General features: G+C 41.5%; 1 protein-coding gene across 3 annotated transcripts; it reads left to right on the top strand.

Annotated features, from left to right (window-relative positions):
* Window positions 1–3,416: 3,416 nt before the first annotated feature.
* CWC15 (CWC15 spliceosome associated protein) lies at window positions 3,417–20,513 on the top strand. 3 transcript variants are annotated; one of them, XM_075081652.1, is made up of 7 exons: window positions 3,417–3,653; window positions 5,941–6,079; window positions 8,192–8,304; window positions 9,222–9,310; window positions 10,173–10,283; window positions 19,385–19,503; window positions 20,160–20,513. In XM_075081652.1, the coding sequence occupies exons 2-7, from the start codon at window positions 5,949–5,951 to the stop codon at window positions 20,287–20,289; spliced, it is 693 nt and encodes a 230-aa protein (XP_074937753.1). In that variant the 5' UTR covers window positions 3,417–3,653; window positions 5,941–5,948; the 3' UTR covers window positions 20,290–20,513. The 3 variants fall into 3 exon arrangements, with proteins under 3 accessions (XP_074937753.1, XP_074937734.1, XP_074937744.1); XM_075081633.1 differs by lacking the exon at window positions 3,417–3,653 and adding an exon at window positions 3,679–3,764; XM_075081643.1 differs by lacking the exon at window positions 3,417–3,653 and adding an exon at window positions 4,143–4,529.
* The last annotated feature ends 6,289 nt before the right edge of the window (window positions 20,514–26,802 follow it).

Below are 26,802 nucleotides of genomic sequence, written 5' to 3'. Positions count from 1 at the left end.
CTGATGTGATCAGCAAATATAAAATTGCCCTTAAATACGTACAGGTGCCATGAAAAATTTGGGACAGTAATTAAGAGGCCAAGCCAGCGACACCAGCAAGGGATTTCTTTTCAAGACAGATGCCTTTACCACAGCCAAACACGTTTATTCATCTCAGCTCAAAGAATACCTGGAATTTTCTAATCCAGAAAGCAACGACCCTGAGAAGGATTCAAGAGTCACCGTGGACACCCACCTGGACTCAAGCACCCAGTAAAGCAGTGTGGAGAAAAAAGCCCCATGGTGTGATCCTGGGATAGCTAAACAACAGCCTAGAAAGCTGGGGGAGGAAAGTGATCTTATCTATTAACATTAGTGGAGCTGATGCTGAAACAGTTCTTATACTTCTGATGTTGGTAAGTTAGATAGAGATCAAGAAAAAGCCCTCAAGTAATTGGTGGGAGGAAGAAAATGATTCTAAGACACTAGAAGAGTTCAGTCCGCTTACCTTATCCAAAGGCAGTTGCAAGACTAGATTACAAAGTATAAATACCTGGTGAGAAAACGGGCTTTTAAAATTACCAGAGAAAGGCACAACAGGCACCCGTGGTTGGGAATAAAGCCAACTGAAATGAAAAATAAGGTGCAGTTTTAAACTGTGAGGATAATTAGTCACTGGAGGAAATGATCAAGGGAAGTGGTGACTTCTCCCGCTTTTCATGTTTTCCATGCAGTACAGAATACCTTTCTCAGAACTGCCACAGCCAAATTGCTCAGCAGAGGAATAACTGAGGGTGCATCTGTGGTGCAAAGAGATCCAAGAGATCCAAGGCTTAGCGTGCCACAGGAAGAAAGAAGTCTTCAGCCTTGAGCTGCGTGGTGATTAAAGCAGCCATGGGGAGAACACATGGGGTTTTGTCATTGTCTGATTGTTTACATTGTCTTAACACATTTTAATGCATAATCCTGGAATCCAGGAATTCTCACTTAGAGATGAGCGCCTGTACCATTGAACTTGGCTGGGCTCCCTTCTACATACAAACTCTCCTTCTCTATGAATCTTTAATTCCTTCCTTTACACTCGGTTAGTCAGCTTCAAAGCCACAGGATCCCTAAATATCAAAGCAGCCTAGAGCTGCCTGATTGATGGAGCAACTCTTCTCCACATGCAGGGTCAGCCCTGCTCAGGAAAGGGCTATGGGACATGCCCCAGAAGGGGCTGAGGGGCTGATCATGGTGTCTACAAGTGCTGGATGTGCTCTGAGAATAATTATTGGATTAATGTTCCCTGAGCACTTGAGCTAGGAGATATATCCTTCTTCTATTAGGCCTTGGTGTGAGCAGGATACCAAAATTCTGAGGCCTAAACTAAGTCTAAACAAGTTCAATTTTGGGCAAAACTGTATGCTTAGAGATCTTTAAAACCAAACACTGTGGTTCAGGTTAGGTGCCTCTCCAACAAGACCAAGTAAGGATTTTCAGGAGTCTGGACTCAGGCACCTCCACTCCACCAACATCCTTCTTTAGTGCCCAGATCTTATAATGAATCCAAACCTCTGACCATAAAAAACGTCTGTAGCTATTTGTACTTCACATTGATATGCACAAGTTGGGGGAAGGGAACCTCCTTGGGGTTGTGGGGAACAATTTGGGCCAAAGACACTAATCCAGTCCTTTATTATTCAAAGAATCATTGTATCTGTTCAGAGCAGGGACTGTGCTAGTTTTTTAGCTCTCATCTTCAAGTAATCATCCACGTAGAGAAAGCTTGCCATTTACTCTTAACTGACAGCAGAAGTCTCTTCAGTTCTGAGGTCTTTAATCAAGACTTGATACCTTTTGCCAGATGGATATTAAAATGGAACAGCAGGCACTGCCCTCAGAACATGTTACTGAGCAAAATACAACATTCTGCTGCACCAAGAGAGTCAAATTAGCATAACAGTTCATTTTGATTGAAAGTCCACAGATTTATAATATACGAATAACACCCACCATCATAGGATTATGCACTGATTTCAGGCCACTGCAATCTGCAGCCTAACAGTACTGAATTCTCAACCACCCAGCTGGGAAGCCAGACTCGTCTGCAATGTTTGATCTTGAGTCTAAACTGCCTGTAGTGAAATCAGTCATAAACCCGTTTCACAGGGCATGGACCGAGGCTTGCAGATAAGAAAATGCAACGGTGGATGCATGGTTACTGACAGGTGAAGCTCTTAAGAAATTACACCGTAATTATTGTTAGTATTTACCTGACTTCTGAGTGAAGCTTAACATTTATGACAAGTTGTTTAAAATAACCGGCTTGTTTGTATACCAATGGCCCACTTCTTCCAAGCGCTTTCTCTGACGGCTTGTTGACCCAAAGGGTGTAGTTTACTTTGTTGCTGTAGCTCTCTGGGTAGCAGTATCTTCGGGGACCTCTTGTGGACTCTCTTCTGAATTGCATGTTCAGGAAAATGCTTCTGTATTAATTTGTAGATACATCAAAGAGCCTTTTACTTCACATGAATCATAGAATGGTTTGGGTTGGAAGGGACCTTTGGAGGACATCTAGTTCAACCCCCCTGCAGTAAGCAGGGACATCTTCAGTTAGATCAGATTGCTCAGAGCCCCATCCAACCTGACCTTGAATGTTTCCAGGTATGGGGCACCTACCACCTCTCTGGGCAACCTGTTCCAGTGTTTCACCACCCTCATTGTAAAATTTTTTTGCCTTATGTCCAGTCTAAATCTATCCTGCTTCAGTTTAAAACCATTACCCCATGTCCTGTCACTACAGGCCTGGCTAAAGAGATTGTCCCCATCTTTCCTATAGTCCCCCTCTAAGTACTGAAAGGCCACAATAAGGTCTCCCTGAAGCCTTCTCTCCTCCAGGCTGAGCAACCCCAACTCTCTCAGCCTTTTCCCATAGGATAGGTGCTCCACATGCTTTCATGTGAATTCACAGAAGTTTGATAATAAGGTGCATCTAAAAGCAAAAGCAAACACAAGAGAGAAACTGCATTTTAAGAGGGGGAATTTAACGCCCCAGAGATGCTTATTTATGCTTTGGCTTCTTTAGAGAGACAGCCACGAATATACATCATGTAAAGGAGCTGTTTGTAAGGGAGGGCAGGGGCTTCCTGACTGACAGTCTGACATGGGCTGATGTTGTTAATACAGAGCTCTGAGCAAAGAGAATGACTGAGAGGTATTCCCTCTTCCTCCGGCTGCCTGGTTTCTGCATTTCCCCATCTTCCCCACAAGGATCCCAACCCTATCTCCTTAATCCCTTTCCTCTTCCATGGTCCTTCCCTCACCATCCCAGGCCCTCTCGCACTGACAACCAGGGCGAGCGCTCTGAAGCCATGAAGTGCTGTTGCACGTAACTAACACACCGCCTTTTTCCAAGCCTCCTACATCAAGCAAGCAGCCTCTGGGCAGACTCCCCTGAGATTTAGACTTGGATTTAGACGTTAGGTCGGTAGCACCTCAGGGCAAGGCCCTCCTCCAGGGCAAACCCAGGCTCCTCATTCCCAGCTGAGCTCGCCCGACCCCGATCTGAAGAGGAAGAAGAGGAGGCGGCCCCCATTGTTACACAGGCAGCAACACAGCACCCACTTCCGCCTCGGTAGCCATCATGGCGGACTCACCGTCCTGACGTGACAGTTCCTCCAGCCCTCTCTATGGTAAGTCCGCCGCTCCGCGTCTGTTGCTCCCGCGCGGTGCCTTGTGGGCGCTAGGCGGAGTCATGGCGGTGCTGTAGGGCACGGTGGTGCAGGGCGGGAGGAGGCCGGGCGGTGCGTACCGGCGAGGTGGCAGGCGGGTGGGCCTGGCGGGCTGCAGCGGGGTCCCTGAGAGGGGGAAGGCGGCCCTGGGGCAGGGAGTGCTGGTGGGCTGCCTGTGCGGGGGCGGCCCGGGGCAGGAAGGGGGCGCTGGGGGCAGCTGGGCGGAAGCGCTTCTGAGGCGAAGAGCTGAGGGGAGCCGGGCCGGGGGGGCGGCCGGCGGATCCGCACACCGGAGTCCCGAGCCCCGGCCCTGCTCCGGGGTGTCGGGGTCCCCGCGGCGTGGCGGCTGGGGCGGGCCGGGGCCGGGGCCGGTGCTGGGCTTGGGCCGCCCGTGAGGGCGGCTGTGGCGCGGCGCAGCCCGGCCTCTCCTGGGCTGTTTCTGAAACCTGAGAGGTCGGTGTGAGGGTCCCTGACCGGCTTCAGGCTGAGCTTGGGACCTTTAAGGCCGAGCCGACTGCAGGCTGGCCTCAGAAAGAAGCAGGGACAGTTTCCAAGGGATTTGTTAATGCTTCATGAAACTGTCCAGCCACGTGGGATCTGTTTTTTTTACCTGAATTCACGGATCCCCCTGTTACATCTGATTGGCACAGATAAGTTCTGAGAGCACGTGGCTTTCCTGGGGCTATGGGTCTGGCAGAGTCTGCGCCAAGGCAGAGCTAAAATGCCTTGCTGAGCTCCAGCTGACTTGCAGAGCGTCACTGAAAGCTGTCAGCAATCCTTGGTCAAGGAGCCAAGGCTAGTTACTGTCTCACTTCTTTGTAAAGGCGTTCCTCTCTGGTAATTGTGTTTTCTGAGTAGTAGTTCAGTGGCAGTACCTGTGTTCTGCCTGATGGGATGTTACCTTGAGTGACAAATCATTTTATAATTTTAACACTGAAGTAATTCATTTTGAGATCTCATCAAAAGTGGAAAAATAACAAATAATGCAAGCAGAGCATAAATATTTTTTATTTGTGTATCACAAAAGCATATGCAGTAGTATAATTTTTTTCTTTTTTTTTTTAAATATTCTTTAATATGTTCTCTTGACACGCTTTAACATCTAACCTTCTGGTTGGTAGAACTGGTTTCTTTATGTGTGTCTGCTGTATATCTCTCTTATATATCTTTAGTCTGTGGTTAATGGATGCACATGTCTTGGTGAAGCAGGAACGAGCATAGTTTCAGATGGTAGATTTAAGATGGCGCAGGTTGTTCCTGTAGGGTTTTTTGGCATTGGTTAAACATCTTAAACTCTTGGCACTGTGGTTTAGGATTGCCGGGTCTCCAGCTTCTATCCGACAGCACTAAATGCAGCGTGTGCTGACAGGGTGTCTGTGTGGCTGGGGCTGGTTGGAGCCTGTTTCACTCCTTTGCTACAGGAGAATTGATAGTAGCAATTTTGGGCATCAGCTAGTTAATTTTTCAGAACATGGTAGCAGTATGTGAGTTCATGCAGTTTCTAAATGAGAGCTGGTGAAAACTTCTGCATTTGTCCGAGCTTTTTTAATTGCACTTTGTTTACATAAGGGTAAAGCTGTTGGCCATGTGTGACCAGGGAACCATTAACCCTGGCCCTTCAGAAGGTTTTGTTGGCCAGCTGGAGCCCTGCGCAGGCTGGTCCCAAAGGGTGGCGCTGCAGCATTAGTGACATTACTGTGTCTGTACTAGAGAACTGAACAGGGCCATGAGGAGGGCTGGAGCATTCAGGTTGTGTGATCTTCATCAGTATTTAATTATCAACACCATCCTAGGAATGGTCTGTGTCACCCATCATTTCTGGTGATGATACCTAGAATGGTTTGCGGAATAACGGCGGGAGGGGGGTGTCATTCCCAGTAGGCAGTCATCTTTGCCCGTCACTTTTTAGGAGGGGAAAGAGTTTAATTACAAGACTCTACCATGTACCTTAAGGATAGGAGACTGGCTTCTGGGCAGTTTTATTTACTGTATAAACATTGCTTCACATTCTTGTTTGAGTCTGTGTATCATCTTTCAAACATCTTGGAAAAGACTGTCGTTTGAAAATGTGAATAGATTCTGTCAACAGCAAGCCCCTTAAATTTTGAGGCTCATGAGCTGAGTGATAGCTGGTGTTTTGTAGTGGGACTCGTCATTGCTTCTGCAGTTCCAGGAACAAAGTAGCTTCTAGTGAATGTTTTTCATTGTAGGTTTTAGTAATGACTGGTTTTATTCCTTGATTCTGTAGTAGTTAAAATGACGACAGCGGCGAGGCCAACATTTGAACCTGCGAGAGGAGGAAGAGGAAAAGGTGAAGGAGACTTAAGTCAGCTATCCAAACAATACTCCAGCAGAGACCTACCTTCTCACACTAAAATAAAATACAGGTTAGTGTTGGGTTTTTTGGTCTTAGGGCAAAACAGTCTGGGAATGATTTTTTGTTATGAGCGGTATTTTGGAATTTTTCCCAATAGTTGTTGATGTGCTTGACACTGAGCAGGCACCAGAGATTGTGCAGCTGTGCTGAATGAGTGGGCTGACAGTGCAGACCTAGGAGATCGAATGCTTTGCAAGTAGTTGGAGAGGTTTCATTTTAGTGGTATTTATTACTGCTTGTGGAAGTGAATCATCAGAAGAAGTGAGGTTGGGAGACAAAGAGTTTCAGGCAGTGGAGTGGAAAGAAAATCATTGGGAACAAGAGGAGCCGACTGAGCTGCTGAGGATGCTGGCACTTACAGAGCTAGGTGAGATAAGAGGAGCAAAGCTGAGCACATCTTAAAAGCAGGAAAATCACATCATATATTTGGTGAAGGACCACTGGGAGAGGGGCATTAAGAGGAAGCAGGGAAATCATGGAGTAGTGCTTAGGCAGTAGTATGTGTTGGAAGAGCTGACATTAAATGCTGCAAGTGGTGCGTGCAGGTCCTGGGGGAGGAAGTTGCTTTAATCAGTGAAAGATAATGGGATCTCATGAATATTTTCCTCTGTTTGAAATGCATAATAAATCTTCATTATCCTGTTGAAAGATTAAGTGAAATGTGGAGTCAATGTGATACAGATACTGATACAGATACCGATAAAGATACCTAGAATTCAAATTAAATGCGTCAACCTAAAAATGCTTTTTTTGTAATCTAACTGATGTTACCCCGTCAGTGAAATTACTGCGAAGGTTTTGTGTTTCCACTTTTTCATGCAGAAGCTCACCCTTTCACCTCTTCCCTCCTGCCCTTTGGTTTTGAAGAATACATGTGGATAAGGGAGTTGGTGTGTTTTGGAGAACACCAAAATCGACAGCACCAAAGTGATATCAAATGCATTTTGTTGTTATGGGAAAAATTGCTGGTGGTTTTCTTTAAACAAAAGTGGGATTTGGAAAACCACTCTGTTGCTTTGAAAGAAGTGTGTGGGGACAAGTATGTGTGGAAATACACAACATATGTTTTAACAAATCCCTCCATGTGCCTGAGAGAGAGAGGTGGAGGGAGCATCAAAAGTCGTCTGTTCTTTCTCCCAAATATCTAACACCAAGTTGTCTTTGTTAAATTGCCAGGGCTGCATCATACAGGAAAAGCTCAGTGTTTCAGTCCCACTCACATTCGCTTGAATGACACAGGGATTGGGGGGATTTTGCAGCTATATCAGGGTTCAGGTTTTTAATTACAAAAGCAAATGAAATACTTCATCATAAAGACAGTCTGTGCACACAATGTATTTATAATGGCTCAAGTCTGGGTTTCTTCCAGGCACTCTTATTTCCAGCACTGGGTTCACAGAAAGGTGAAAGGAATTACTGTTTGTTTTTATCCTTTAGTTCTTTTCAAGATTTTCACAGGAAATGCGGTGCTCTCTGGGTGGAACTTAGGGTGACACAAATATAAATAGCCTGTTGCTTTTGGCCAGTGTATGTTATGTAAGAGGAGAAAACATGTCTTTGCAGCATGTGTCACTAAAGCTAGTGTTTTGTCTGTTCTCCCAAGGTTTGTTTTTTTTTTTTATGGTCATGGGAAATTATCTTGTATGTCTCTTGGAGGGGCAAAGGTTTATGGAAAGTATGTTCTAGTCCTGGTCTTATCTCTAAGCCTTAGAGACTGTGTTTGCAGCAGCAACTTGGGATAATAAAATGGTGAGGAAAGTTGGCCATAATGCTGGTGGATGTCTGCTAGGATACTGGGCTTGGACTGCTGGAGAATAGAAGGCTTAGACCTAGCTACCAGAGGTAGATGTGGTCATCCTGGTTTTGCAGGAATTTATGCAGCGTCTTCTAATTCATTTGAGAGCCACTGGAAGGAGCATGTGTGTGTGGCATTGCCTGTCTGCATATGTGTAATGCATACAGAGAAGGGGGCTGATGAAGAGAATAAAGCAACTTGTGTCTACGTGGTGCCCTGTTCTCATTCTTTATACTTAGCTGTTTACTCCAGGATTTATTGACCTTCAGAAAATTGCTCCCAGATTGGGATTATCAACTTCAGCTTTTCCCCCCCCTCACGTTTTAGGCAGACCACTCAGGATGCTCCTGAAGAGGTGCGTAACCGTGATTTCAGACGGGAGCTGGAGGAGAGAGAACGGGTTGCTGCAAGGGAAAAGAATAGAGACAGACCAACCAGAGGTAAAAACAAACAAAAAATATTAATACCTTTGTGTGGCGTTGCTCTTGCACAAAACTTGGTGTTGTAAGAAGTTTGCAGGTTGCAGACAGCATGTCATGAGACTAGAATTTAGGGTATTGGTCTGATAGCTCAGAACTGTTGATCTGCAAGTGAATGTCCTCTGGCTTTCATGTTGGCTTCGTGCTAGTAAAAAATCTAGGCCAGCCAGTAGAAGAGTGTAGACTATCATGCAGGCCAGCTGATACAGTATGATTGTAATGAATTGGCAATAAGTACGTACAGCTAATAAAGGGCTTTTTTTGTACTTGGACAAGTGGGATGGGAAGGAGAAGGGAAATGACTCATCTTCTAGTGTTACAGCACCAGCATAACAAATCCGTTTTTGAAGCATGCAGTCCTGTTCAGATACAGTGTAAGTGACAAATTGAAAATCAAAGGGTTTTTTGATAAATACTCATTTTTAATAGTAAGCTTGACAGAATTTAGGTACTTTAGGTATGAAGGTATTGTGAGGCTTTCAGATTCACAGATGAAAGCAGCTGTGGTTTGGACCCGGTTAGACAACAGTAATGCTTTGGGGTGGTCCTCAGTGGCAACCGTCCAACTGGATATGCAGAATAAATATTTCTCCACAGCTTTTTCTTCTGCTGTTCTTTCTTCTTCAAACAATGACTTCAGAAAAACTCTTGGAGGCCAAATTGTAAATTTGGGGACACTATTGCTTTTGTTGGGGATACCTACAGGACAGGAATTAGCATGGACATTAGGATTGACAAGTGAGCAGAAAGTAAGCATAAGCTTGTATCTGTTACTCTAACGCAAGATGAATTGTTTATGAAGATTTTTGCTTTCTGACAGTAGATGCTGTTAAATGGAGTGACTTAGTCACTTTTTTTTTTTAAATCTTATGCCATAGAACACACGACGTCATCTTCTGTGTCTAAGAAGCCTCGGCTAGACCAGATTCCTGCAGCAAATCTTGATGCAGATGATCCACTTACTGATGTATGTACCTTTTTCTGTCTTCTTTCCTTTCATTGTCATGCCTCCAGGATTTGCTCTTGATAGAATATGTACTTTTATTTTAGGTCTGGTGAAGATTTAAGATGGGTTCCAACATAACCTTTTACAGTTACTGTGCTGAGGTGGAAGTCCAGAGTAGTTCAGAGTATTCTGGTCCATGTTGTAATGGTATTCTTGGAAATCACACAAAAACTAGGGAACTGAAAATGCCACTTAAAGTGTGGGGAATGGGTGGCTTTTTAGACTCGGTCAATTACTGGGTTAGTTAGAATTTCCCCAAGGTAGAACTGTTGAGATACACTGTCGGTGTGAGCAATGAATTCTTGCTCTTGGCTCCTCTCCTGATGCTGACGTCTAGGAGTTAGGTCTAAGGCTTAACGATAAGCTGAGGTTTTTTAATCCTGTTTATATTTTGTCCCAGCAATATCGGATGGGGTATCTGGGCACACTATTATAATGACTTACATTACAATGATTAGAAAGTGTTTGAGGACAGTTGTTCTCTAGAATCTGTCAGCTACCTGGCACTTGAATTATAAAAAAATAAATTGCAGTCATCCAAAAATCATAAACGTACTTTTATCTTGACTTTACTGTACAAGAGCAAATAAACCATTTGTACTGTATTTGCTGCTGCTGCAAGCACCCAAGTACTTCAGAAATCGATCAGCAGCAAATTGCAGCCTTAGCTGGGCAGACCAGGACTGTTCGGGGGCTTTTTTGGGTTTGTTTTTTTTTTTTTGTTATATTGGAGACATGTCTCTGCAGTAACCTTCAGAACTAAAAGCTGGTTTTGTTAAATGAAATGAACAAGCTGCTTCTTTTTTCCATTTGTTGCTATTAGGAAGATGATGAAGATGAGGACTTGGAAGACAGTGATGATGATGACACTGCAGCTCTTCTGGCTGAACTGGAAAAAATCAAGAAAGAACGAGCTGAGGAACAGGCTCGAAAGGTAAAATCTCACCCATTAAAGAGCATCTGTTTTTTTGCAAACTGGTGTTTATTAAAATTGGTGTGCCTTAAGTACTTAGGATGAGTGAGAATCTGTAAACAAAGTAAGTGCCCATTAGCTCTTCTCAAGTAGAGTCTGATGGATTTGTTCTTCTACATAAAAACTGTTGTCAAGAATTTTTTTCTTCAGTAGACACACTGAACGCTTTACTCACTAAAACATTTTATTCACTTTCCCAACATTTGTAGAGGCATTGAGTTAAGGTAATCTTAACCTTTCTTCTGCAAGTTCTTCTAGGAAGACAAATATCATACCAAGCCACATAGTGGCATTAGTGAGCTACCTGTTATCCAGTGCAATTTCACCTGCTAACTAGTTTTTATGAAACAGGAAGTACAGTTTTTTATTTATGAAATAAACGTGCTTTTTGATGCTTTTGCATATGGCTGCAAGTTTTGTACAGTGGTTGCTCTTTCACAGCATCGGTGCTGCGTTGCCTTGGCAAGGAGCACCGGCTGTAACTATAAGACCAGAACTATTTTCATGCCATTATACATGGGCAAGTTTATTTGAAAAATGTCTCCACAAAAATGAATTAATAATATGGCAGTTAGTCTTTTCAGAACATGGAAAGTCAACTCGCGTGTAGCCTTCATACCTCCCCATAATCTCTCTCTCTCCCGATAGAAACACCATGTTCTACCCTTGAAAAGGAAGGGAAGTCCCTGTAGTTAGAGATCATTTTCCTGTGAGCAGGATCAAATCCTATGCTGTTGGCTCCCACACCTCCACAGTGTAAGAGCTTGTTGGGGTGGAGTGCATTAGGAAAATCCCTGATTGATGAACGGACTTGTAGGGACTGTTTCTGGGAATAGTCGTGTTGTCAACTGATCGGGATTTAGGATGAACTATATTGGCTCTAACATTGCCTTGAAGCAGAGTTTAGAGTCCAGGTATTTCATCTCCGCTACTGAAATGATCTGCCTTTGGTGGTGTTATACAAGTGGTGGATATGTGCAGCATTCCTTTTTCTGCTTTTAGTAAGTGCTTTCTTTTTTTGAGTAGGTCTTAAATCATTTTATTGCTTTTGAGAAATGTTGCATACATCAGTTTGAGTAGTTGTATATGTTGTTATACGTTATTCTACATTAGTGTAAAAACAAAGAACAAGAACAAAAAGAAACTTATCTTTGTAGTCTGAGGTGTTTTTAGGATATGCTAAATAAACATATTAAATACTGATCAGAATCTTATCTGCTGTGACAACTTGGTGCCTTAGCACTACTAATAATCTTATCGTAGCTTAACACACACACTTATAGTTTAATGTTTTACACAAATGCTCTCCAGTAGAGTCAGCTGGCAGTGAACAGGGCACAGCATCTAGCAGACACTAGGAACAGCCAGGAGACAAAAACATTTTAAATGGTGTAGGCAGCAATATAGTGCTTGTCTGCTCTTGGCTAACGATACAGAAATTTACCTTTAGAATCAAAAAGGTCTGTAAAGCCAGTGAGCTCTGCAGTTTTGGAGTTAAGTACCTTGGAAGGCTAAAGGCTGTACCATGCTGTTTCAGTGCAGAAATTTTGCTGCAGAAAACTGTTGGTACTTGATTCTCCATTTGGCCTGCGAGTGTTCTTTTACATTAAAGTGTTTGAAAGTGTGTCACATCTCTCTATCTAGGCATTTGAAGCACATCACACAGCAATTAAATTGTGTTCTGCAGTAGTAACATGGTAAAAATTACTTCAAAACACTGGCAACAATTCCATATATTTCTGGGTGAAAGGTACTAAACTACAAATTAACAGTAGCGATGTGTAGGAGAGGAATGTCAGCTGTTCTTGCACAGTGCTTAAAATGAAAGCTTAGGTCTGTATAGATTTTTTACTTTGCCTGATAGTTGAAGTTATGCTATTTGATCTAAATGTATAATATGTCACATATTTCAGTGTAGCAAACTTGCATTAGGAAAATAATGACAGTAAATTGCAGCACAGACAACCAAGTGCATGCTTCTCTGTGTGTGGAAAGCAGGAATGTTATCATCTCCGTGAAATCATTGTTTTGTCACTAGAGGGTGCTAAAAGCTATGAAGTGTTTAGTACAGTGCTTGCTTTATTTTGCTGTCTCTTAAGTGGTATTTTTACCTTCATAGGTGTTCTCCTTCCCCCAGAAGCAGGACTTATGATGGCCAGTGCTAAGTGCACACTGAACATGTGCAGGCTAATCTGAAATGAATATGTTTGTTTCTTCCTAAAAGTTAGTATTAGTTATCTATTTGCAATAGTGCACACTATTGCACACTCTCTACCTGCTCTGTTCATCCTTTCGCTGATTGGTGGCTGATAGGGTCTCCTAAAAATTGACATCTTCAGTAAATAGTAGATGCTCTACAGGTACTTGGAATTTTATTTTCTTGGGGGTTTTTTGAGAGTAGAAAACTAAGACTACATCGATTGGAAAAAGTGAAAACCAAGGTGGGGTGGAGCCTTAGAAAGAATCTTTGGGAGTAAGGGTCTCCTTAGAAAAGATTATTTATGTATATTGGCTGTAGGGGTGCAGTCCGTTTATGTTATACCTTGTTTTCCATGGCTTTGAAGTAAGACATTACCGGCAAAGCATTTTATAGCCATTTTATATAAATCCCTTTTCCCTTCAGATACGTGAGATTTCATATTATTATGTATTGCAAACCATAATTTAAACCTAATTTTGTAAGTAACCTTATATTAGTCATCCAGCTGACCTCAGGGTGACACCATGCGTAGTCTTAATTGTGTAGTCGTTATTAGTCCTAATCTGCATACAGGGATGGTTTATCTGCTGAAACACTGCTGTCCATAGTAGGCAGCGTGGGTAAAGCAAGCCAAAGGCAAACTGCAGAGTGAATGGCTGTTCACTCTTCTGCTCATCATTCTCAAATCTCTTTGTTGTTATACATATTAATGTCTTTGCATCTTCTTGGGTGATGCCAGGGTCTTAAAAAGATGAAGTGGGTAAAATACAGTAATATACCCCAAATTTGTGCCATATGTAATTTTCTCCCTGATACTTGAGTTATTTTGATTTTTTTAAATGCTGGTCTGATTACTTCTGAGACTTCATTTAAAGCAAACTATATTTTTGTTAACTTTTTTCCCCTCATTTTACAGTCCAGTATTTAACTTGCCATGAAAGGAAGACTGCTTCTTTTAAAATGCATCTCTGGTGAGACAGCAGTTAAAAACAAAACATGAGAATCTGGGGGGGAGGGGTTGCAGATCATCATGTTCTCTGTTAGCTCCCCTTATGTGGTAATACCAATTTCCATAGAAATCCTCTAAACCTAATTTTGACAAATATTAGTATTAAGAGGTTCTATCTTCCTTCAGACAGATATTTCCCTTTAATCTGTGAAGTAAATTGCTTGTCAACCAAATAAGCAATTGCTGTCAAAGCTTGTTAACTTCTCAAAATGCTTAAATTCCCTTGAATTCTGTAGAAACATTAAATAAATGCTATGAGTGTTTTTAAAAACTGATTGAGCATGGCAGTCCTCATGACTTTTCTCATGCCCTCCACGATTTTAATCTCTCAGGTTTGTTCTAGTAGACGCTAAGCTGACCAGGAAATTTTAGTTTTGAAAGCCATTTCTGTGGAATAATTCTGGACCTGTCTAACACTGTACAAACGCTGGGTCTGCTGCCTATGTGAACTATCCATGGGTAGGTTTCCTGGAAGCTTGTTTCAGTATTCCAAACTCAGCATTACGATGTTCTCGATTGTCAATTTTCAAGCACTTCCTTAAAAGGTAAATGGAAATAATTAAAAACAAACCTCAAACCAGTGAGCAGCTGAACATACGCGTGCAGTTCCAGCAAAGCTATTTTCACATCCAGTCATTTTATGCTTATCTTACAGACTTAAAGGTTTCTGTTTGTTTTTTTACAGTTTTATTTCACCAAGTGTTTCTCTATAACTGAATGTATTACTTTACCAATGGTCAAAATAGATCTTAGTTCTCTCCTGTGTGTTAGCCGTGTCAGACTTTCAAATAAAACATCAGAAAATAAATCTTGATAGACGTTAATCTTTTCACTTAAATTTTAAGGGTCTGACTACAACTAGAATATCAAATCAGTGATTAAGAAAGAATTTCAATAAAGAGGCAAAAGCAGATGGCAGAGTATTTTCTTCATTAAATGTTTGAGACATGCTAGCAATACTTACCCTTGCCAAGAGCTAATGATCGTGTGCGCTCCCTTGTGGGCAAAGTAACAACAGATCTGTGTATAGATACTGCAGTTATGATTACTCTGTGCTCTTATTTTTTTTAAGTTTCAATCAGCTATTTGAATCGCTGTATTGGACCAAGTTAGTAATTTGTAAAGGATCAAATACCTGGAGTGGAACTCTGCATTATTAAGTTTTGTTCCCTGCTGTGGAAAGGACTGCTGTCATAGTTTATCATTGAAAGCATTAAAACAAGGTTATGTGATTTCCTCCCTGCCCCCCCACCCCCAGCCTTCAGTAAAATGTGGGTATTTCAGGTTTTCTTTCAGCTATTCAACATCTATAAAAACCGAACAGGATAACTTACTTTAATACAATGGAGTCATTTCAGGAATTTCAGCACTTTCTGTAAAAGTAATCTCACTCTGCTAAGGGTAAGAACTATACTAAAAAAAATAACCATGGTAACAATAATGTTTTTCTTTCCTTTGCGGTCAGAAACAAATATGCCAAGGGACTGTTACTCTTACAGCAAGATAAGGAATAATTGTTTAGTTAAGGTTAATAGTTTTGTCTGCTTTTTTCCCCCTCAACTGCGATGCCACATGGTGAGTTCAGTTGTACAGTGGAGGCTTGCTTTGAGATCCAATTCATATAGCAGTGTCTGTCTCCCCCCAATTGGGGTGTGGGACTCCCTCTGCCAGTCCAGTCTTATCCCCCACACCATTATATTCCTGTCCTATTTCCTCTGCTTCTAACACGGTGGTTACAACATGGTTGAATTCTGATTCATCTCTGCAGTTGGTACAACATGCTGCCATTGAAAAGCACAGCACTGCTGTCTGTGGTGGTGGACTAATCTGCAGCATGGTTTTTTTGCTAAAATGGCTTAGGAAGAGTTGTACACCTCATCTCACTGAACAGAGGCAGGCAAAGAGACATTATTTCAGAAAAGGTGGAGTGAATAGAGAAATATTATTTTCTCCCTCAAGCTTTTCCTCTGTTGTGGGTTTGTTGTATTCATAGTGTTTTAGCTTAATAAGCCTTTGTTCTACCACAAAAGACCAATGCAGGCTTTGGAGCAACCCGAGCTGCTTATTTTGTGAACAGCTGTGCTTGATTGTGCCTTAGAGGTGTGAAGCTCAGACAGCTATGAAGGTCTGTTTGATTTGATGCAACCCATGCTCCATTGCCTGGAGCGTCCCGGGTTTCAGCGGAGGAGTGGGCAATGGAAGATTTATGTGGAAAATTCTGAAACATAATAAAAACCTCATTTGGCTGGAGATGAGGGATTCTGCAGCTCTGGCCAAAATGTGTAACTTAGCTTAAGTGTAAATGTCAGCTTTATACCACTGTGAGTCACATGTAGTGTTTTCTCTATGTCATGTCTCTAAGATACAAAACTTACTAAATTTGCCCTTTTTTTTTAAAATCTTGAATACCTTCTTTGGGAGGTTTTAGTGAAGCTAAATAATACAAAAGACCTTCAAGACTAATCTTCAGAATTAGCCTGCTTCCTAAAACTGGGAGCAAATATGTCGAAACATCATCCAACTTAGGACAGCTTTGACTGACTGAATGCCATAAATAAGCTATCATGCATGCCAGGTCTTTGTAAAGTGACTTCACGATGCCTTACTCAACACATCTGTTCCCTGTTTGCTTTCAGACTCTAGTCTATTCACCTTTAATGACAAAGATAAGCTTATGCAGTTTGTTACTACTTCTAGTTGTGCTGCCTCTGCGGGTCTAAAAGGCAGCAGAATTCTGTTTGTGGACAGAGCTGAGAAACAGCAAATGGCCGTGCAAGTGCCCAGGGGCTCTGCAGCATCTCTGACAGGCGATAGGGGAAATTGGGCTTCAAAAACAAGAGTCATGGATGTTTTCTGTACCTGTTGTCGCTATAAAAGAAAGTTTAACAGCTTCTCTTAGTGTTGTGTTCATAATTGTTTTTAATAATTTAATAGATGCAAAAGTAAAATGTAATAGTTTGAAATTCCCAAGGCTGCCCCTACCATTTCTTTTGAGTGCAGTGCAATTTTTGCTACCCTTTAGTGCTCTGGAATTGTAGTAGACTTGAGATGGTGTAAGTTTTTTGCTAGCAATTAGTGGTTTTAGGCAGAATTCAGTTGAGCTTGAAATGCTAAGTTGTTGGGGTCAATGTACAGTTGCTTCTTCCAGTGATTTGGATGACTGGGTGCTTTTCATTCTTCATGCATGGTAGAGAATGCTGGAACAATCAGCTTTTTAGGAGCTGTTGAGATTAAATCTGAAACAGGGGAAGAGAAGAATTGTAATTTCCCCCCTGCCCCTAAAAGATGCTGAGTGATTCCAGTCGACTTTTGACCACCACATAAATACTGTGTGTGGAGTGCATTGTAGTTCTGTATTTGTTGGTGGTGTGTGGATGCATTGTCATGCATTGTAAAAAAACCAGCATAAGATATTTGTGTGTGCCCCAGATAAAGTGGTGCATGATGCACATGTTCAGTAACTTTGGATCACGGCCGAGGTTAATGTCTTAGAAATTTGAGGGTGAGACTGTGCCATGCTCTGCATGCCACCGTGAGAAGAGTTCTCTGGGAGCACAGCTCTAAAATGGAAAACTGCTGTGTCTGTCTGCATATATAGGACTTGGAAAAAGTTCTCTCTACAGAAGCATTTGTCAGCAGGGGGGTATTAATTTCTTACAGTGCTCTTGTTAGTGCTACCTTCTCTTGAACATAGTTCAGTATGAGTTTTTGGTTTGTAGCTGCTGTATTTGATTTCAAGATTAGTCCCAGACCTCTTGTTTTTTCCAAAGTCTCACTGTTAATGGAGCATCAGAGATTAAACTTAATGATGCAGAGCCCACCTCATTTTGGACAGCACAAGAGAACACTTCACATGCTTGCATCCTGTTGTAAATTTGCCTAATGGGCTTAAACAGAATCTGATCACCTCTCGGGAGGTACCTAAAAGTCAATACTGGTTTTGTTTTGTTCTGGTTTTTTTTTTGCTTGTACCAGTATCCTAGATTTTGCTTGGTTTCAAATAAGTACTTTGCATGCATGTGCTGTACGGTAGTCTGAGAGCTGCTTGGCTTCGGGTGGGAACACGACACAGACTGCAGTAAATAGGATTTCACTGCTGTTGGCTCCTCCATGTTACAGGGAAAGAAGATGGTAAATCAGAGGTTGGCATAAGCAGCTGCATATATTTTTTTTGTCTGTAATCCACAGAGGAAAGAAATGTATAATTTGAATTTTTGTTTCTAATATCGGGGAAGTTGTTGTTTCATATAAAATATTTTTGCTCTCTGTGTTTTCTTATTCACTGGGGTGGTAATAACTGAAGTGGGAATGCAAATGTTGGATTTAGGGTTATGTTTGAAATTGCAAAACTTTAGTTTATTTGTGTTAATAACTTTTAACTGCTGCAGTTACATGGATATAGCAGCAAGGGCAAGTCTTGCCTACGCACATGTTTTAATAAGGGCATGACAGGGCTGCGCTATGCGTTTAAGCAATATGCCCTTTTGGGGAGCTTTTCTCATCCCACTGGCAATTAATTGCAGCTGGTTCTAACTTTTATTTGTGAGAAGCAGTGTAAAGGTAGATGTGTTTTTGTAATTAATACTTGAGTAGATTTCTAAAGGTAAAATATTTACCAGTGATCCTGCATCGTCTGGTATTCGTACGTATGTTAAGTTGGTATTGTTCTTAAGAGGGTTGAGGTGTTTTATAGGAGTATTCCACATACCTGATCAATCCAATTGAAAAACATTGTAAATTGTAGCTAGTTTTACTAATATATCACTTAGTATTGATGAAATGTTTGAAGCTAGAGAACTCTGGCTAGCATCAGTGTTCAATTTCAGCACTTAAACCTTGTAAATGCTATCACCAAGAAAAACATTTTTTTCTTTCTGGGATCCCACAGCAGCCCTCAGCCATGAATTTTCTGCAGTTGGGGGGGGTGGGGGTGGGGAACCAACCCTGCGATCTCTGCAGTGCTAATGAGACTTTGGTGCTTTTTTTTTTTCTTAAGTAAAATGTCTTCAGACCATACTTCAGCATACAGGGAGCAGGAGACCTAGTCAGTCATCCAAATTAAAGAATTTTTTTTTCCTTCTGGTACTTTCATTAAAGAGCAGTCCTTGTAATACATTTGAAAGGTTGTGGAAAAAATATGTTGATGTAAAATGAATATTACGTATTCATAAGTCTGTGAACATGTAAGTCACCCAATATATTAATACAGCTTGGAAGCGTGGGCAGTGAAATCTACTTTGTGTTGCCTGTAGTGCAGTGCTTCACTTATACTTGTACCATCAAAAGCACGTAATTCAAGAAGAAAATTTTTCTGCTCCTTAATATTGGACCTCTTAAATAGTCTTATGTTATCCACTGCTCGGTTTCATCTTAAATTTCTCAATATTCTTTTTAACTGGTCCCTAGGGAAGTTGTAGTCATAAAACCCTAGCAGATTGCTGAAGATGATAGAGAAGTTTCAACATGCTGTAAGGTTTCTTCCACCTGATGAATATTGTATGATGAATTCTCTTTTCTCATGGGGATAAAAAGATCTTTTAATCTGTACACAGTTTTTCATATAATAAATATGTAAATGGTAAAGCTAGACTCTGAGTATTTAGTGGAACATCAGAGGTAAGTGGAGCATATATGAGTGTTGCTAGATTGACAGTTCATTAGTAATGTTAAGCTCTTTAGAGTATCTCTGCTTCTATCCTTACTCTACTCATATCCATGTCAAACACTCTGAAAAGTGAGCTAGGAATTAAAGCTTCATCTGTATGGCTGTTCACAGCTCAATAATGTTTATCTCTACCAACTAGACGAGAAAAATGGCCCAGAAAAGTAATCGTATCCATTTCTGGTTCTCAGGAACAAGAGCAAAAGGCTGAAGAAGAAAGAATTCGGATGGAGAACATTCTGAGTGGTAACCCACTGCTGAACCTTACTGGCCCAGCACAGCCTCAAGCGAACTTCAAAGTGAAGAGGAGGTACTGTGCAACCTGGGCTGTGGTATCTATTCCCTTACTCCCTCTCGTTACTGAGAGTCTGAAAATGCCGTCACTGCCATTGGTTTTTATTTCCTTCCTCAGATCTTGTCACAAGCAGTGTAATGTAGAAGTGGGATACTGATGCATGTGGTGATTGTCTTGTGCGTTTCTCTGAACAAATCATCCTGCTACTGGGTGTTTAAAAAAGAGAGACTGAGAATCATGTTTGCCTGATGTTGTTCATAATAATACCAAACGTAACAGGACCAAAGCTCCTCAAGAAATTTGATGTTATGCCCCCCTTTAAAAGCTAACTGGTTTGGCTTTTTGTTTCTTTGGGTTTTTTTTAGTCTAACTCAAATTAATAAATAACAGCTTTTTTCTGAATACAATTCTCATTTGCAGATATTCCAGCTACTGTTGTGTTTATCAAAATTAAGGCCATTTGATTAAAGGTTTTTTCCTGCTCCTTTAATCTACTGATAATCCTCTCGCTTCTGTCTCAGGAGCATGTAGGAGATGGCTTGGATTAGAAATCCTAATGACTAGCTGTTCTTAATATATTTAAATGCAAGGGTCAAACTTCATTAGATATTTTTGTAAATTGCACCTAATTTTCATACAAACTTACTGAAGTTAAAAACTTTTCTTTTCAGATGGGATGATGATGTTGTCTTCAAGAATTGTGCCAAGGGGATAGATGAAACAAAAAAGGACAAAAGATTCGTGAATGATACTCTGCGATCAGAATTTCACAAAAAGTTCATGGAAAAATATATCAAGTAGTACAGTTTTATGTGCAGTGGCACTGAAGGACTTGGAAGGTCATGGTTGTTCCCTCCCTCTCCCTCGGAATTCAAGGCTGAATTCACAAATGAATGGTCATGAATTCCCAAATGCTTTTCCAAGATCAGCAGCAGCTTCATAATTAATAATTGCTATGTATCTGGAGTTTTTATTCCTTCAGTATGTTTTCCTTTTCAGTTTTAATTAAATGAATTTGTGTTTCATCAATGTTTTTCTGTTCAGGTGCGTTTACTTTTACTGGCTGTCTTGTAAATGGTAGAAGAGAGAAGCTGGTTTGCAATAAATACTTCTAATTGTTTAAACTGCTTTCCAAAACAACCTGTATTTGTAATGATGGTGGTATGTAACTTGCGCAACTTACATAAATGTCACCATTATCAAAGCAAGGGATAGCTGAGCACGATAAGCAGTGTGAACTGAGAAGAGGTATACTTTCTGTAGCAAACTGGACTTACTTCCTGTTAACAGCTAGTTAGAAACTTAGTTAATAATCTTGCTTTTTAATTTCTTATTATCAACCAAGTTATGGTTTGGCGGGGTAGCTCCAAGTTCTTAGCAGCGCTGCTTTCTGGGCTCTCTTGGCTTAGCGCTTCTGGGGTGGTACCATAGAATGCTTGGGGGAACTCTGAGAGGGAAATGCTCTGTGGAACTGTGGGGGGTTTGTCCTCCTTGAAAAGCCATTGCAGTGCTCAGTCCCTCAGCCACAGCCACGTGGCCGCAAGGTTCAGTCTGCATGTGTGTGGTTCAGTAGTAATAGCGTTGTCAGAAACTTGCAAGTGAGTGTTCTTATTAAACGAGTGATCTCTTCAAGATACCATCACATGCTTTACTTCTTAAATGTCCATTTTAACACTTAATAGGACAATATAAAATCTGAATGATTGAAAAACATCTCAGTTGTGAAGGAATTTTTTTTTCCCCTCCCCTCTTCTGTCATCTCGGTTGCGTCTGAAGCCTTGGCCGGGTGATGCGCTGGTTGTGAACCTAACACTTGCAAAATGTAGTAGTTACCTCTCTACCTAGAAGGCTACAGTGGCAGAAGCAGGTGTGCTTATGTAAAACTCTTGCCTTTTTCCTTGCTTATGTTATGCTCAGCCTAGTTCATTCTTACAGACACTTTTCTAATACTATTATTATTTTCCAGCTCTTAATTTGAACATATATCTGATTTTCGTTCTAAGAGTGTAAATGTAGAGCACAATGTTTTAGATTTTTGTTGGGTATGACTCTAGTATCCTGTAAAAGCTTTCATTAGCTTTAGCTGTATTTTCCACCCTTTCATTAAGCTATGCATAGTGTACTAATGCCAGCAGCTAATATCCATATTTACTTGGCAGTGAGATTTTCAGCATGCTTAAGGTCATGTGAGCTCCTACAGCCACTGCAGGAGTGTGTGTGTGTATTACTTCTGCTACCTGCCTCATGATGGTAATGATTCTTGGGAAGCAGAAAAATGGGAGCACTTTGTCATTTTGTCTCTTCAAATTGAAGGTACTAAAATCTTGGTATATAGGCAACTTATTTAGAAGGGAAAAAAAAGGTTAAGAGCTGTACTTGTCAGAATCTGGCAGTGGAGAAGCCAGCTGCTGCTTTAGGTCTGACCTAACAGTGTAACTGTCATGGCAACAACAAAAAAATACATTGGTCTCACAGTATTGCAAGATATAATGACTGTGCCAAAGTGAGCAAGTGAGCGTACAGTTTTATTGGAGAGGGCGAGGCATAGTTGCAACTCCAGTTCAATGCCTTCATGGAAATTGTAAGTGCATAATGCCATCATTTCTGTTCTTCAAGTAATGTAACTCTCCTCTTAGAGAAGGTAGTACTTCTAAGAAGTCAGGTGGCTGGGGCTGGATGAGGTCGTCTTCAGCTATGCAGGCAGCTATTCTCCACACCTGGAGGAACATCCCTTTCTTAAACTTCTGCATAATGCATAGGTGTCCTCAGTCATTTTTTCCAGTAGCGCTCTCCCTCGCTGGTTCTGGAGAAGGAGCTGTAGGAACCCTATAGCTCCAGGCTGCAGCTGTATTTGAGGTTTTTTTGTTGACGTTGTTCAGCTCAACCACAGAATTTGCAGATCCTATCTCTAACCTCCCCCCTCAAGGCTTTTGTATTTTAGCCTCCTGCAGTGTAAGCTGACCCACAATCTGAGGACTCAGCAATTCACAAACACAATTTGATAATTAAGGAATCGCAAGCCTTATCTCTTGGTGGGTTTTGCTGAATTTTCTTCACTAGTACTGGAAAACTGTAAAACGCTCTGTGCTTTTTGTTGGGAAATAGCCTGGGCTTTCAGTATTGATGCTGTATTGATGTTTAATTTTCTACTGTGCTTCTTGTACTCACCTAGGAAAAAACAAGCAGATAATGTGTTTTTGTAAAACTGCAGTGTGACTGTGAGTTCTTTAAAAAAAAACCCAGACTGTGATGTTCTTCTGTCTGGTTCAAGCATAATCGTTTTCAAGAACCTCTGTGCAGTATGACAAGTAACTTTCAACAAAGGCAGTGGAGCTGGCAAGGCAGCTGTTCCCAGGAGGTGAAGTGGAAGAAAGTTAACATTAGATACTTCAAGGAATGTAATATTTCAGTTCCTAGCGATCAGGGTTGCTTAATCCTGTGTTTTTGCAAGCAACACCTGAAGTCACTGTAAGTGATGGCTTGAAACAAAACCACTTGCTTTATAAGCAGTTGCCCCCTTGTTTATGGTTATTTTTGGTGTAGCATTGGAACGGAAAACCAGGATCTACTTTCCATAAGGACTAACACTTAAACTTCTAAGGGTTTTTTAAAAAGCCTTGTCTCTCAAAATTTGTCTTGGAGTATGTATAATTCTAAAGGGAATGAGGAGTAAAGCTTAATGATAGTCCTGCAGCTGGTCATAATTGTGCTCTGTGTATACAGGGTTCTAAAATGTTTAGCATCTATTTACCTTCCTCAAGTACATGGTTGAATATTAAAGGCTGCACATTGCAACCAGAATAATTATCATCTGCGTTTTTCAGGATTTCGCATAGTCATAGGTACCATGTAGGCATCCTGTGAATGCCTGGAAGGAGATTTCTTATTTTATATTTAAAAAGAAAAAAAAAAAAGCTCCTTTTTGGTGAGTTCCAGTTCCTCTGTTAACTTGGATTTTGTTTGAAATAAAATCCTGGGGCAGAGGTGATCTGGTACTTGCTCTATTTACCTTTGAGTGCCTCAAGGGCAGCGCAGCTGGTGCCTGGTGTGGTGACAGCCTGGTGTCTCCTTTCAGCTGTGCACGTATCAGTTCCCATCGAGCTGCTGAAATTTCTCTTTGCATTTTCCTACAACTACAAATACCTTGAAGTCTTTCATGCTGGAGGCGAGATCTGAGCACAGGGTCAAACCATCAAATGGATGGGGCATGTTGCCTTGAAGCGCTTCACTTCAAAGGAATATCTGTAGGATTCAAGCCTTGAAGGGATGTGCTGGTGCCCAGAAAGTGCTGCAGGCTCAAGTGTTTATTCATATCTGCAGTCACGGCTAGTTGGAGCTTGAAGCCTTAATTCTCTTCTAAGGAAAGTCAGAATCACATGCAGGGGCTTCTCTGATCTTATTTCTTTCTCAGTGCCTAGTGCTCTGCAGTACAGATTCAGGGGGAGGGAAGGAAAGTACCCATGGAAATGTTTCCATCCACAGAAGCCCTCCTTCCATCTCCTGTCAACTTTTAGAATGAAATTTAGTTAGTAGTGGTCAAGAACAAAATTTCCTGCCAAATTTTGTCTTGCTTCTTTGGGAGAAAGATTATGGGATGCTTTTTCCAAAGAAATAAAGTCTATGTTTGGTTGTAAGTTTCAGCTACTTTTTCCCCAGGCAGACTGACGTATTGTCGTATTGACCCATAAAAGCAAATGTGGCCTCATCACCATACTTTGTCCCTCAAGGTATAGTTCAAGGAGAGCATAAATAGGCATATTTGGAAAAGTTATATTTCCTAAGAAAGGCTCCTCTGAGCTCTTTTTGTGAGTTAGGGATAAGCAGAAAGGATAATGATGTTTCTATAGATGTCCAATTCACTCATTTTTAAATAAATTTGAAAAGAAGAAAAACCCAACCTGAATTCTTATGTTGTTCAGTCACAGACACATTTCACTGCTGCGCTGCTTTCCTCCTTGAGATCATACAGGTTCGCTTTTGTGGATTTCAGTCTTGGCTTTGTTTCCTTGTCCAAGGTGGGCATATCATGGGACGTAACTGAAGAAGAATGACCGTGGTGCTGTGACTGGCAGGGAAATAAGATTGAAAATTAAATAGTGACTATGTCTAGTTTTTAAATTGCTTCAGTTCAAAGAGTTGGAATACACTAAGGGGTATGATAAAAGTGTATGTGCAGTGTGGGTTTTCTCCCTTTGTAGCCTCTGACCAGCAGTTCAGGAGCAGAAGCTTAATGTCACTAATCTTCTCAAAATTTGATCTTTCAAGTGGGAAATGCAGCTTTAGTGATTTAAAAACAAACAAACAAAAGCCACACAAAATTGCTGGGAATTCTAATGTTCCTAGTGCAGCTCTAACCAGAAGGAAGAGTCATCTAGATCTAAACAAATTATATCTCCTAATCTAAATCCCAACGTGCCACCAAGCCGAAGAAACACCTTCTGAAGTGGAGGGAAGTGGCACTGTACAGGAGGTAGAAAAATGAAACTGAGAAAATAGGTATGTCTGATTGTTCTCTGGTGAAATCAGTAGCATCTGGATAGGAAAAAGATGCTTTCTAAATTATACTATAATATAATTTTATAGCTGACAGTGGGGGTCTGTTATGATAGGTTTTATGCAAATGGGGAGTGTAAAGTAGGCTGTATTCTGAAGAGTCTGAATGCTCGGAAGCTTGGATGAAGGCAGGATGGAGACAGACTGTTCAGTCCCACAAAAAATTGTATTTGGGAGCCGAGAGGTGAGCCCCTCTCCCCTCGGTACCTGCCCACTGCCTTACCTACAGATCTGCTGCTCATCCCAGCCCTTTTCTTAGAAATACTCTAGTTAAGAAGTGGGGCTATTTATTTTTGAACTGAGTTATTTCCAGCGGGTGAGATTTCAAGCAGCTGGTCTTCCTCCAGGGGAAAAGGGGATAAGGGTGGAGGATAGACCTGCCAGTTGGTCTGCTTGGTTTCAGATGGGGTCCCCTGGGGTTGATCCCTGTCCTTTGGGGTGGCCCGGTTGGACCCGGTGGCACATGAGTTGTTGAGATCAGTGGGGTGTGTGGATGGTACGCTCTGCTGAAGCATCACATGCTGAATTACTGCCCATGTGGATGGTGGAATCCTAGTACTAAACTTCAGTATAGTCTCATTGCAGGATAGATTAACTCTCTGAAAGGAACATCTGTTCTTACTGAAATTCCCATGAATACTTTCTCTGGTGTGCATGTATCCTAGACGTCCCATGTTCATGAGTCCCAGATGTGCCATTATGGTGAGACCAGCATGACTCAGAGTTCTCTAAATCCTCTTGCTGAATTTGTCCTTCTGGTGCAAACTGATGTCATGAAAATGTCACGGTCCCTTTGAGCACAGGTCGCCAACGGGCTTGAACAAAACCAGTCATGTAGCCTAATTCATGACCTAGTTTGCAAAGGCTGATACTCCTGGGTGCTGTTAAGCAGCACTCAAGCTTAGCGTGTGATAGTCTTGGTCTCCTTCCTTGCTCTGGAGAGGTTACTGCAGCTGGAGGCTGCTCTGAAGACAGGCAGCAACAGAGGTTGTCAACACCAGACAGAAGAGTGGAAGAAGTTGGGGTCCTGTTGGGTTTCTTTCTTCTGATGAAGTGAACTGTCGCTTGCACCTCTTAAAGGACTCAGTTTAACCAACTTTCCCCAGCAAAACCGACTTCCGCTAACAATATATGGATTCATCACATTTCTTACTGCAAGACTTGTTTTGGGCAGTGCAGCAAAGACGGTGAACGTTGTGATTTATTTTAGAAGATGATACTTCACTGGAACATCTTTCAGATTTAACATTTCTATGGCTGAATTTCAATTGGAGGCACAAGTAAGCTGATGGTAAAGACAATGGATCATGTTTTCTGAGAGCTTTAGAAATTATTCATAGATGTTGAAATCTATAGCTGTTTTATGCCCACTGCCTTCTTTAATTTATGCTTGTTTTTCAAACACCAGCTTCTTAAAAATGTATATTCTGTCTTTCAATGCATACAGCAAGAGAAGGAATAATTTTAGAACATTCTAGAGCCAAAAAAATTAACAAAAAAGGCAAATTAAAGTCCTCCTTTATGTAATAAGCCTTTCTGCTATTTGTTACGATAAAGAATAAAAGCAAGGTGGTGTTATGTAGGCATTAGCATAGAATCAGAATGCCCTGAGTTGGAAGGGACCCACAAGGATCATCAAGCCCAGCTCCTGTCCCTGCACAGGACACCCCAAATTCACACCATGTCTCTGAGGGCAATGTCCAAGTGCTTCTTGAATAGCGTCAGGCTTGGCACCGTGACTGCCTCCCTGGGGAGCCTGTT

This window comes from Phalacrocorax aristotelis, chromosome 1 (genome assembly GCF_949628215.1).
Source record: "Phalacrocorax aristotelis chromosome 1, bGulAri2.1, whole genome shotgun sequence".
NCBI lineage: Eukaryota > Metazoa > Chordata > Aves > Suliformes > Phalacrocoracidae > Phalacrocorax > Phalacrocorax aristotelis.
This window is presented reverse-complemented; position numbering and strand designations above follow the sequence as displayed.

Excerpts from the sequence above, each read along its gene's own strand:
- CWC15 (XM_075081652.1), top strand. The coding sequence starts at position 5,949 with ATGACGACAGCGGCGAGGCCAACATTTGAACCTGCGAGAGGAGGAAGA. Across the intron at positions 6,080-8,191 it reads CACACTAAAATAAAATACAG|GCAGACCACTCAGGATGCTC; the intron begins GTTAGTGTTGGG and ends CTCACGTTTTAG. Across the intron at positions 10,284-19,384 it reads CTGAGGAACAGGCTCGAAAG|GAACAAGAGCAAAAGGCTGA; the intron begins GTAAAATCTCAC and ends TCTGGTTCTCAG.